Source organism: Muntiacus reevesi, chromosome 5 (assembly GCF_963930625.1).
Source record: "Muntiacus reevesi chromosome 5, mMunRee1.1, whole genome shotgun sequence".
Lineage (NCBI taxonomy): Eukaryota > Metazoa > Chordata > Mammalia > Artiodactyla > Cervidae > Muntiacus > Muntiacus reevesi.
The window spans coordinates 120,340,617-120,353,402 of record NC_089253.1 but is presented as its reverse complement, the minus strand read 5'-3'; the positions used below and the strand labels follow the sequence as shown (position 1 = coordinate 120,353,402).

At 36.3% G+C, this 12,786-nt stretch overlaps 1 protein-coding gene and 1 long non-coding RNA gene across 9 annotated transcripts in view; both read left to right on the top strand.

Annotated features, from left to right (window-relative positions):
• Positions 1-12,786, top strand: part of LOC136168624 (uncharacterized) — an 83,055-nt gene that overhangs the window by 57,751 nt on the left and 12,518 nt on the right. The window lies entirely within an intron of this gene.
• The window catches only part of LOC136168621 (membrane cofactor protein-like), a 37,924-nt gene that overhangs the window by 12,620 nt on the left and 12,518 nt on the right, over positions 1-12,786 (top strand). For 4 of the 8 annotated variants that reach the window (XM_065936298.1, XM_065936299.1, XM_065936302.1 and 1 more), the window contains exons 5-9: positions 213-410; positions 8,926-9,108; positions 9,500-9,565; positions 9,684-9,728; positions 12,512-12,559. In XM_065936298.1, coding sequence (XP_065792370.1) covers positions 213-410; positions 8,926-9,108; positions 9,500-9,565; positions 9,684-9,728; positions 12,512-12,559 — 540 coding nt within the window. The remainder of the gene's footprint in view (positions 1-212; positions 411-8,925; positions 9,109-9,499; positions 9,566-9,683; positions 9,729-12,511; positions 12,560-12,786) is intronic. The other 4 variants (XM_065936304.1, XM_065936305.1, XM_065936300.1 and 1 more) reach the window with 3 other exon arrangements.

Sequence of the window (12,786 nt, the reverse complement as noted above, 5' to 3'; positions counted from 1 at the left end):
AGAAATTCATTTGTAGATTAATAGCTTGAGTTTAGGATAATACATTTTCTCATAAAAAGCTTCTTCTAAATGGATAGTGGATTCACAACTAGCATATAACAATCATATGGTAATGAATTTATTGAAGGCAATTCACAGGACTTTACTAATGCTGTTTAATCCTTTACGCTTCCCTTTAGACTTTCATGTTCTCTTTTTTTTTTCTTTTTAAGGGATTAAGTGTAAACCACCTGAAGCAATTCAAAATGGAAAATACACCAATAGCGACAAGGAAACATTTGAATACAGTGAAGTAGTAACTTATAGTTGTAATCCTCCAGATGGACCAGATGAATATTCACTTATTGGAGAGAGCAAGCTTACTTGTATTGGAAATGATGAATGGAGTAGTCAACCTCCTCAGTGTAAAGGTAATAATATTTCTATTTATTTCCTTCTTAATTTGTAAATACTGTAGAAACTTTGTAAATAGTTTTACCTATAAGTAATAACAGTCATATGTGCTTGAGTCTTCTGTTAAATTGGTTTCTAATTTGATTTAATATCAGTCATACCAAATGAAAACTACTTCTCGTTGTAGAGTTTCCAACCTCTCACCCGGCAGGTTCTTGGCATTCCAGTTGATACATTGCAAACTACTATGTATTTGCATGAGTTAAGACTGTTTTCCATGAAAGCATCAAAGATTCAACACGCTTTTTCTTAACTGTTGTCTTGTATCACAAGAAGTATGACTGTGTGGCTGCAGGAAATGGTAGTGTAAATTGTAAGAGATGTAAATTGTCTCATAGATATGATTGATAAATGCTTGGGAAAATTTTTTTTAAAAAGAATATTTAAGGTGTTAGAGCATGATCTAAAAGCAGGGAGACACTGGAGGGATTTTTTCTCTTGAAAGAAAGGATCCACTGAATAATACCAAAATATTTTCTCAAGTGAAGAGGGACCATTCTTATTACCATATTCTATGCAATAAGAAAATTTTTACAAATCTTGAAGAATTGAAATCATTTGGAGTACATTATCTGATCAATAATAGGGTGAATGTATAAATCAAAACATAATCTAGAATATCCCCAAATATTTGAAAATTATGTAAGACACTTACAATTAATAAATCAAAGACAAAATAACAAAGGAAATTAGAATTTCTTTAAACATAGTAAAAATAAGACACAAAATATCCAAACTTGTTGGGTACAACAGAAACATTGCTTCAAAGGATAGTTAAAGTATGAAGTACTTATATTGGAAAATGAGAAAAGTCTCAAATCAGTAACCTAAACTTCCACCATAAGAAACTGAAAAAAAGCAAGTAAACCAAAACTAGCAAATAATGAAGACAGAGAAAAAAGCAATGAAATTGAAAAGAGAATATAGAGACAGTCAAGAAGTCAACACCTGCTTCTTGTAGAAGATCAGTATGCAGTTTGACAGAAAACAGAAGATACAGATTACTAGTATCACAAGTGAAAGAGATGTCACGATATATACTGTAGACATTTAAATGACAATAAAGGAATAAAACAAACATCTTTAAACATAACAGCTTAAACCTTTCTCTCATGCAGATTTTGTCTTTTGTTATTATGGTATATCACATTGACTGACTTGCTTATGTTGAATGATCTTTGTGCAGAAGGAAATTTTGTCAAATGAGTCAATGTCCATTCATGATAAAAACTCACCAAGTTGAGTATACCAGGAGTATATCTCAACATAATAAAGGTCATTTACAACAAGCCCACAGACAACGTAATACTCAAAGGTGAAAAGCTGAAAGCCTTCCTGAAATTCAGGAGCAAGACAAGGATGTCCACTCTCACCATTTCTATTCAACATAGTATTGGAAGTCCTATGGTCCACAGCAGTCAGAAAAGAAAAAGAAATAAATTTATCCAAAATAGGAAGGAATAAGTAAAACTGTGACTATTTACAGATGACATCATACTCTACATAGAGAATGCTAAAGTCTTCACAAGAGCTCTAGTTCAGTTGCTCAGTTGTGTCCAACTCTTTGTAATCCCGTGGACTACAGCATGCCAGGCTTCCCTGTCCATCACCATCTCCTGGAGCTTGCTCAAGCTCATGTCCATCAAGTCGGTGATGCCTTCCAACCGTCTTATCCTCTGTCGTCCCCATCTCCTCCTGCTTCAACCTTTCCCAGCAGCAGAGTCTTTTCTAGTGAATCAATATAGAGTTTCAGCTTCAGCATCAGTCCTTCCAATGAATATTCAGGACTAATTTCCTTCAGGATTGACTGGCTTGATCTCCTTGCGGTCCACGGGACTCTCAAGTCTTCTCCAACTCCACAGTTCAGAAGCATCAATTCTTTGGTGCTCAGCTTAGAGTTTATAGTCCAGCGCTCACATCCATACATGACCACTGGGAAAACCACAGCTTTGACTAGATGGGCCTTTGTCAGCGATAATGTCTCTGCTTTTACGTACGCTGTCTAGGTTGGTCATAAAAGCTACTGGAAGAACTTAATATGTGAATTCATCAGGATAGGAGGGTACAAGATGAACATGGAGAAATCTGTTGTGTTTCTTTACCCAAATAATGAAATGTCAGACTAAGTTTAAAAAAAAGAAAAAAGAATTCTATTTAAAACTGTATCCAAAATAAATAAAAAGCACCTAAAATTGACTTAACCAAGAAAATGAAAGACCTGTATACTGAAAACTATAAAATAGTAAAGGAATCTGAACAATTTTTAAAGAAATGGAGAAATATCCTGTGCTCTTGGATCTTGGATTGGAAGAATTAATATTGCTGAAATGACCATGTTATCCAAAGCAATCTACAGATTTAATGCAATGGCTCTCAAAATACCTATGACATTTTTCATAGAACTAGAACAAATAATCCTAAAATTTATATGGAAAAGACCCAGGATTGCCAAAGCAATCCTGAGAAAAAGGAACAAAGCTCTAGGTATATCCTTTCCTTAATTTCAGGTTGTACTGCAAAGCTACAGTAATCAAATCAGTGTGATATTTGGCACAAAAACAGACACATAGATCAATGACCAGAATGGAGAGCCCAGAAATAAATCCATACACCTATGATCAATTAACCTATGACAGAGAAGGCAAGGATATACAATGGGGAAAAGACAGTCTCTTCAACAAGTCTCTTCAGAAGCTGGACAGCTACATGTAATACAGTGAAGTTAGATAGAATCATATACAAAAATAAATTGCACATACAGAACAAACTCAAATGGTGTAACAACCTAAATGTGAAACATGACACCATGAAACACTCTTTGACAGAATTATAGCAATATTTTCTTTGAGTCAGTTTGCCAAGGCAGGAAAAAAAAAGGGAAAAATAAATGGCACATAATCAAATTTAAAAGCTTTAACACAGCATGGGAAACCATCAACAAAACCAAAAGACAACCTATGGAATGAGAGAAAATATTTGCAAATGATGCAAATGACAAGAGGTTAATATCCAGAATTCACAAACACCTCATGTGAGTCAATATTGAAAAAACAAACAGCATAATTAAAAAATGGGCACACCTGAATCAGCATTTCTCCAAAAGAGACATACAGATGGCCTACATATACATGAGAAGATGCTCAACATCATAAATTATTAGAGAAATGCAAATCAAAAACACTCTTCAGAGTGGCTATTATCGAAAAGTCTATAAATAATAAATGTTATAGGGGGTGTGGAGAAAAGGGAACCCTCCTAAACTGTTGGTGGGAATGTAAAGTGGTACAACTAGTAGAGAAAGCAGTCTGGAGGTTCCTTAAAAACCTAAAAATAGAACTATGATCTGCAGACCCATTCCTGGGTATGTATGTGAGAAAAACAGTCTCTAATCCAAAAAGGTACATTTACCCAGTGTTCATAGCATCACTGTTTACACAATAGCCAAGACAGAAATAACTCAAGTGCCCATTAGCAGGTGATTGGATTAATATGTTTTGTGTTTTTGTGTGTGTATATTGGCATATTACTTGGTTTTTTAAAAAGAATAAAATACTTAACATTTCAGCAACATGGATGGACTTAGAGAATATCATACTTAGTGAAATAAATGAGACAGAAAAATTATTATATGATATTACTTGAATGTGGAATCAAAAAAATAATACAAATGATTCTACATATAAAACAAAAACAGACTCAGATGTAGAAGACAGACTTACAGTTACCAGTGGGAAGAGGGAAGGGGGCAGCAAATTAGAAGCATGGGATGTTTGACAGATACAAGTTGCTATACCTGAAATAAATAAGCAACAAGTATTTTGCAACATGGATGGATTTAGAGAATATTGTGCTTAGTTAATTAAGTCAGACAGACAGACAAATACTATATGATATCACTTGAATGTGGAATAAAAAAGAAATTACGAATGATACTGCATACAAAACAAAAACAGACTCAGATGAAGTAGATAAATTTATAGTTAACCAAAGGGATTAGGTAGGGACAACAAATTAGGAGCATGGGATTAACAGATGCAAACTACTACGCCTAAAATAAGCATCTAGTATTTTACCATGTAGTACAGGGAACTGCCTGGAGTTTCGCTGGTGGCGCCGTGGTAGAGAGTCCATCCGCAGGTGCTGGAGACACAGGAGACGGGGTTGGCAGGATCCCCGAATGGGGAGATGGCAGCCTTCTCCAGTTTGCTTGCCTGGAGTAATCCCATGGGGAAAGGACACTGGTGGGCTCCAGTCCATGGGGTCACAAAGAGTCAGACACAACTGAGCAACTGAGCATGCACCCACAGGGAATTAGATCCAATATCTTGTAATAGTCTGTAATAATAATATATGGAGTATAATCTGGGGGAAAAAAAGCAAACAAACAACAAATCACTATGCCGTACACCTGAAACTAACACAATATAGCAGATCAACTGTATTCAATAAATATTTTTCCAAAACCTCATGAAGTGTAGTGCAGGCCCCATGTCCTTGCTAGGGTATTATTATACCAAACATTTAAGGAACAAATAGTAGCAGCACTATACAAAGTCTTCAAGAAAATTAAAGAGATGGGAGTACTTCTTATTTCATGAGAACAGTGTTGCTCTGATACCAAAACCAGACAGAAACACTGCAAAAAAAGTGTTATACAGTATCCAAAGTGGGCAGAGAATTAAAACTTTTAAACAAAATATTAGTAAATCAAATCCTCTTAAAAAAAACAAGAGTACATCATAATCAAGTGAAATTTATGAATGCATGAATGATTCAAATTTAAAAATCAGTGCAGTTTACCATATGAAGAAACTGAAGGAAAGAAAAAAAAATGACCACCTTAATAGATGCAGAGAAAAAAGTACATATGACAAAATTCATTATCTTTTCATTATAAAGCTCAGCAAATGAGGAATATAAGGGAACTGCCTGAAGCTGACAAAAGGCACCTATAAAAATTCCCCAGCTAATATTATAATAGTAAAAGAGTGGTTATGTTTATCTAAGATAGGAACAAGACAAAAATGTCTTATGTTAAAACACTACTCAGCCTTGTATTAGAGTTCTTAGGTAGTAGAACAAGCCATACATATTGAAGAGTAAGAAATAAAATAGACTTTATTCACTTACAACAAGATTGTTTTTGTAGAAAACCTGAAAGACTGAAGTTTTAGCAGGATCAGCATGCAGATATCAACTGTACATCTATATACTAGTAAAAAACCAGTAGAAATTGAAATTTTTAAAGTACTATTTACACCAACTTGAAAACCCAAAATACTTGTGTGTAAATCTAACAACAATGTGAAATATTTAAATGGTAAAAATAAATCTAAGAAATCAAACAAAAGTTGAATAGAGAAAATTCAGTGATTATGGGTTAGAAAATACAATATAATAAAGATGTCAATCCTCTATGATTGATCTATAAATTCAGCACAATCCCATAAAATCTCAGCAGAACTTGACAAAAAGATTGTAAAATTTATTTAGAAAAATAAAAGAACTAGAAATGTCAGTAGAAATTTGGAAGAAAAAAAAGTCATCTCATTCTACCTGCTGTCAAGACTTCTGGTGAACACTCCTGGGAGGACTATAATCACGACAGTGTGTTATTGGTGAAAGGACAGCAATGCAGAGCATGGAACAGAAAAACACAACCTTTGGAGAAAAAAACCCTCAACACTGTGTTAGCACCATTTGCAAATATTTACTCACAGTGCACCAAAACTTAAATGTGAAATCTAAAACCAAAAGATTTTTGCTTTAGCAATAGAAAATATTTGTGCCTTAGTTAAAGATTTTTTAAATACAACTCTAAAACCATGATTCTTTAAAGAAGAAATGTTAATATGCTGGGCTTATTAAAATTTGAAACTTCTACTTCAAATACACTATTAAAAGAAGGAATAAAATGAGTCATAAACTGGTAGGAAACATTTGCAAAGTACATATCTGCTAATGGACTTGAATCTACAATATATAAATAACTCTCAAAACACAATCAGAGAACAACCCAGTTTTTTAAAATGGGTAACATGAATAGACCTATTGCACCAAGGAAGATGTGTGGATCCAAGAATACATGGAAAGTTGCTCAGTTCATAGTAAACTACAGAATGGAATTTAAAACTACAATGAGATGTCAGTAAACAGCTATTAGAATAGCTGAACAAAAAACCCAAAAACTAAAGACTAACAACATGATTAATAGGCAAGAATATACAGCACTAGGAATGCTTAATACATTGCTGGTAAGAATACAGGGTGATATGAATATTTTGGAAGACAGGCAATCCCTTATAAGGTTAAATATACACTTAACATACACCTCAGCAATGTAAGTAAAAAGATGTATGTTTATATAGAAACCTGCATGAAAATATTCAAAGCAGCATTAGTCATAATCATTCCACACTGGAATTAACTCACGTCCTTCAGCTGGTAATGGACGAACAGCCTGATCTGTATCCATGCAATGGAATAGTACTCTACAACGGAAAGAAATGAGTTCCTGAATCATGCAACAAAAGAATCTCCAGTGCATTACGCTAAGTAAAACAGCCATACTCAGAGACTGTGATTCCATTAGGACATTCTGGGAAAGCAGCTATCAGGCAGGAAGCAGATGAGTGGTGGGCTGGGTGGGGAAGGTGGTTGAGAACTGGAGGGTTGATACAAAGTGACATGAAGTATTTGGACATAATGGAATTTTTGTTATTGTGTTGGTAATTACATGATTGTTTTGATTTATGAAAACTAATACAGTTTTACACCTTAAGGGTGAGATTTACTGTATGCACTTTGTATCTACTAAACCTAACTGACAAGAAAATCATTAGGTGCAATTAGGAGCATATTGGCCCAACAGTGCAAAAAATCAGGGAACCTGAAGACAGGGCAGTAGAAATCTAGCATGGTTTGAAAAGAAAGATTAAAACAAGAGATAGAGACAGAAACCTCTGGGAGGAAAAGCAAACAGTCGAACATACATCTAATTGGAGTTTCAGAAGAGAGAACAACGCAGGAAATCACTTCAGTAAATACTGGCCAAAAATTCTGTAAATTTGATCCCAAACAACAACCCCACATGTCTGGGAAATTCACTGCCCTTAGCAGAATAAATTTTTAAAATTTTCGGAGAAACCCCCAATTAAGCTAAGCACAGCATGTTAGAACTACCAGAAACAGAAGCAGCAGCAGCCAGAGAGGGAGAAAGAGACCAGAAACCTTGCATCCTTTTTCTCCTGGCCCCAAGGTAAGAGCGACAGCCGACTTTTCTTATGGAACTGTTGAAACAAGAAGACAATTTCTGCTGATATGCTGAAAGAAAAACAAACAGAAAAACAGTTAATGTAGAATGCTGTGTGAAGAATTTGTCATTAGTCAGCCTGGATTATCCTGGAGGAGGGAAAGGCTACGTACTCCAGTATTCTGGCCTGGGGAATTCCATGGACTGTATAGACCATGGGGTCGTAAAGAGTCGGACTCACCTGAGCAACTTTAACAACCTGGATTATAAGAATTGATAAGGAAGTTCTGGCTGAAGAGAAATGATACCTGATGGAAATTCAGACCCAAAGAAAGGGAGAAAGCGCACTCTTCTGGTTTAAAAGGCTGTATATTATCTGCCCCTTATCTGTCATTCAGGTTTAATCTCATAAGATGTTCTCTTGAACTCACTACTCAGGCAAGTGTTTTCTTGATTTCCCCCCCCCCCCAATTCTGCCAAACCCGTTAGTGGATACTAAATTCAACGAAGAGTCAGGATGAGTACTTTTTATGAGTGGAGTAGAATGGGAAATGCCACAGCGCACTGGTGTGAAGGCTGAGTATTACTTCTAAGATTATCTCAGGCCTGTTGGTTTATATACTGGTTGACAGCATAAATTGTGTTTCTTGATCTCTGGTTACAGTACAGAATGCTTGGAAAACACTGCCCTAACTCCGCTGACCTTTATTTCTTGAACATTCCAGCTTCTGTGTTCTGTTGCTACCTGAAAACTTTCTTTTTCGTACCTTGGCATGGCTAGCTTCTTTTCAACTTAAATTTGAGCTCAAACTGTTACCTTCTCAGAAAAGCTTTTGCTCCCTTTCTAAAAAAGCAAGGTATGTAATTAGTGTCAGAATGATCTTAAAACAATCCCCGAACCGAAGAAAATTACTTGTGACCTTACCCTGAGTTTGTATCTAGTAGCCAGACAGTTCTCAAAACTTGTCAGTAATGGAAAGAAAATGTAGAAAAGCAAGTGAACTATGACAGTCTGTTCTGGGTTTAAAAAAAAAATTGCTAGATTTCTCCAGATCTCTTGGAATTCAGATGCACAAAGGTTTCTTTTTTCTTTTTTTTACCCCAATTAGTATCTTTTCATTTCTTTCCTATTTCTTCCCTCTGGAATTACTTTGCACTAGTTTTTCTGGTCCCGTGTGGAAGCAGCTTTCCATTAATTCTGGAATTTCTTGACTTTTCAGTGGTCAAATGTGTATATCCATCTGTTGAACATGGAATGATACACTCAGGATTTCGACCAAAATATTACTACAAAGCGACGGTTGTATTTAAATGCAGTGAGGGTTTTAACCTTCAGGGCGACAGTACAGTTGTCTGTGGTGTGAACAGTACTTGGGAGCCTGAGCTACCAAAGTGTATTAAAGGTAAAAAATACTGTCTTCCTTTTGTCTTTGTTCTTTATTATTTTACATTAAATATCAATGATGCAATAATAATTGAAGAGAAATAGTTTTCCTATTTAACTGTGTTGTATTCATTTCTATAGTTGTATGACTTCAAATTCACAAGAAATCTGCTGCAGCGATTTTCTGTCTTTGTAGGGTCTTAGCATTTCATGTACATAACACAGGTGTATAAATTTCTCTTGCTAGGCATTCTTAATATAAAAATGGATAGCAGTCATCTTTCAGAGTAAATTGAAGCCTAGGGAGTTTTACCTAAATAAGTCAAGAATGAAAGGCATAATTCATGTGAATGAAAAGACAGTATTAATGCCCAGGTTTTTGATTCAGTCTACATTATTTTGTTTTCTAGTGTCGACTCCTCCCAGCACCCACCCTCCAATTCCCAGTACCCAACCTCCAGTTCCCAGTGTCTCAGGTTTAGTAACTTCCTACATATATTTTTTCAAAAATCTTTTAAATTCCTGGTGAAAATGCCAGTAGTAACTCCCAAATGTTTGATCCTATCTGCATTTTTTTTTTATTTTGTTTTCCAGTGTCGACTCCTCCCAGCACCCAACATCCAATTCCCAGTGTCTCAGGTTTAGTAACTTCCTGATTATATATTTTAAAATCCTTTACATTTCTTGTGATTTTTTTTTCAAAATCTTTTAAATTCCAATGATTTATATTCATTTACCAATTTTAAGAATGAAATATTAAGAGCCTTTTTAGTTCTTAGATTGAGTGATTCTAAAATTATTTGCGATCTGCAGATATAAGCAGATAGCAAGTTAAGTAAAAGCTTTAAATATGTTTCAGTTTCAGTTCAGTCGCTCAGTTGTGTCTGACTCTTTGCGACCCCATGAATCGCAGCACGCCAGGCCTCCCTGTCCATCGCCAACTCCCGGAGTTTACTCAAACGCATATCCATCGAGTTGGTGATGCCATCCAGCCATCTCATCTTCTGTCATCCCCTTCTCCTCCTGCCCCCAGTCCCTCCCAGAATCAGGGTTTTTTCCAATGAGTCAACTCTTCGCATGAGGTGGCCAAAGTACTGGAGTTTCAGCTTCAGCATCAGTCCTCCCAATGAACACCCAGGACTGATTTCCTTTAGGATGGACTGGTTGGATCTCCTTGCAGTCCAAGCAACTCTCAAGAGTCTTCTCCAACACCACAGCTCAAAAGCATCAATTTTTTGGTGCTCAGCTTTCTTCACAGTCCAACTCTCACATCCATACATGACCACTGGAAAAACCATAGCCTTAACTAGACGGACCTTTGTTGGCAAAGTAATGTCTCTGCTTTTTAATATGCTAACTAGGTTGGTCATAGCTATCCTTCCAAGGAGTGTCTTTTAATTTCATGGCTGCAGTCACCATCTGCAGTGATTTTGGAACCCCAAAAAATAAAGTCTGACACTGTTCCCACTGTTTCCCCATCTATTTCCCATGAAGTGATGGGACCAGATGCCATGATCTTAGTTTTTTCTGAATGTTGAGCTTCAAGCCAACTTTTTCACTCTCCTCTTTCACTTTCATGAAGAGGCTTTTTAGTTCCTCTTCACTTTCTGCTGTAAGTGTGGTATCATCTGCATATCTGAGGTTATTGATATTTCTCCCAGCAATCTTGATTCCAGCTTGTACTTCTTCCAGCCCAGCGTTTACTTATCTGTAAAATGATTTCAAAGCGTCCTTACTTCAGTTAAGTTCAGTTCAGTTGCTCAGTCGTGTCCAACTCTTTGCGACCCCATGGACCGCAGCACGCCAGGTCTCCCTGTCCATCACCAGCTCCTGGAGTTTACTCAGACTCATGTCCATCGAGTCAGTGATGCCATCCAAGCACCTCATCCTCTGTCGTCCCCTTCTCTTCCTGCCTTCAATCTTTCCCAGAATCAGGGTCTTTTCCGATGAGTCAGTTCTTCGCATCAGGTGGCCAAAGTATTGGCGTTTCAGCTTCAGCATCAGTCCTTCAATGAACACTCAGGACTGATCTCCTTTAGGATGGGCTGGTTGGATCTCCTTGCAGTCCAAGGGACTCTCAAGAGTCTTCTCCAACACCACAGTTCCAAAGCCTCAATTCTTTGGCTTCCTTACTTAGTGATAGTAAATTTAAAATGGGATTCATTTAAAGCACTTAGCATAGCCCCTGGTATCTAGAAAGCTCTTAAAAGGTAGTTTGTTCCAATTACACTCAGATTAATATTAGTGTAGAGGAAGGTCCGCAGTTCTGTTTTTTAGCATGGATGTTTTCTGTGTCATCAACCTGGATAATTTATTCATTTTAAAAGTGATCTCTTGACACCGTACAGGGTGTCTTCTGGGTCCAGGACTGTTTCATTTCCCAGGCTGACCAGCTTGGTTCTGTTTTATAAACTGGGAGATTTCTATTGTCTCTAGAATGAGACTAGTATTTCTATCACCTCCGTCACTTCCCCACTCGTAACAATTACTGTTTTTCTCTTTACTGGGCTTTGTTTTGGAGTTTTGTTTTTGTTTTTTTGAGGGGGATGGGGGAGTTGGCAACAGAAAGTAAGTGGTGTAACAACTAAAAGGCAGAAAAAACCCTTGCTTATTGGAATGAAATGGAGGAATTCTAGCAGGGACTCCTGATCAGCTCCTCTGCCTAAGACTTGAATGAGTATTTTGCTATGTTAAAAGGAATTGTTTTCCTAAGTTCAGGGCTGCTGTCTCTGGCTTGTATTTAGTTGCGGCAGAAGCAAGAGACCAAAGGATGGGAAGAGTGTCAGTCTGGGCAGACTTAAAGAGTTGACATAAGCGTTTCATAAAGGATTTACAAAGCACTGATACAGTTTAGTGTTTGAAAGAAGAATTCTGAGGACAGATGCATAGTGAAGGTAAAACTATGGGGATTATTTTAAAATATCAAAAATCAAAATTCCTCATGAGACTGCCAATCATTTTCTGTCATCAGTTAGAGAGTAGGAAAAAGATCATTAGCAACAAATAATGGTGATCAAGTAGATCTGATTATGCACATATGAAAAACTGTAGGCAAAATGCTAACTGGAGAAGGATATAGCTTACACAAGAGGAAACTATCTGAATGGTATTTTTTTAAAGAACCATGTGTTTATTCTGAGCACATTATTTTTATGGTTTATTATTAGTTAACTTCTAGGATTTCCACTATATAATATAGGATTTCCACTATATACAGAGGCACAGTGAACATTCCTGTGCGTACATTCTTTGTACTTGGGTAAATATGTGTTTAGGTTAACTTTACAGAAGTAGAATTGCAAAATTTAGGGAGTACGTGTATTTTTCATTTTGAGAGTCTTTTTAAAAAATCAAATATCAAATTTAAATCCATAATTTTATATGGATAAGGCTAGAGAATTGAATCTAATTTTCCATTCCAGATTCCAAGCCCACTTCTCCAACCACGACTTCAGGACTAAGTCATCCAGGTTCAGTGACTGAGCGTTTTTTTCATCTACACTTAGTTATTCATGTCCTTCTTTACATTGATCTGTGTAGCTTCTGAAATTTCTTCAGTGTTTGTGGGTTGTACCTTTTCTCATTCTAATTTTGTTAATTTGGGCCAACTTTTTTCTTGATGAGTGTGGCTAAAGATAAATCAATTTTGTTCATCTTTTCAAAAAATCAGCTGTTACTTTCATTGATCTTTTTTTAT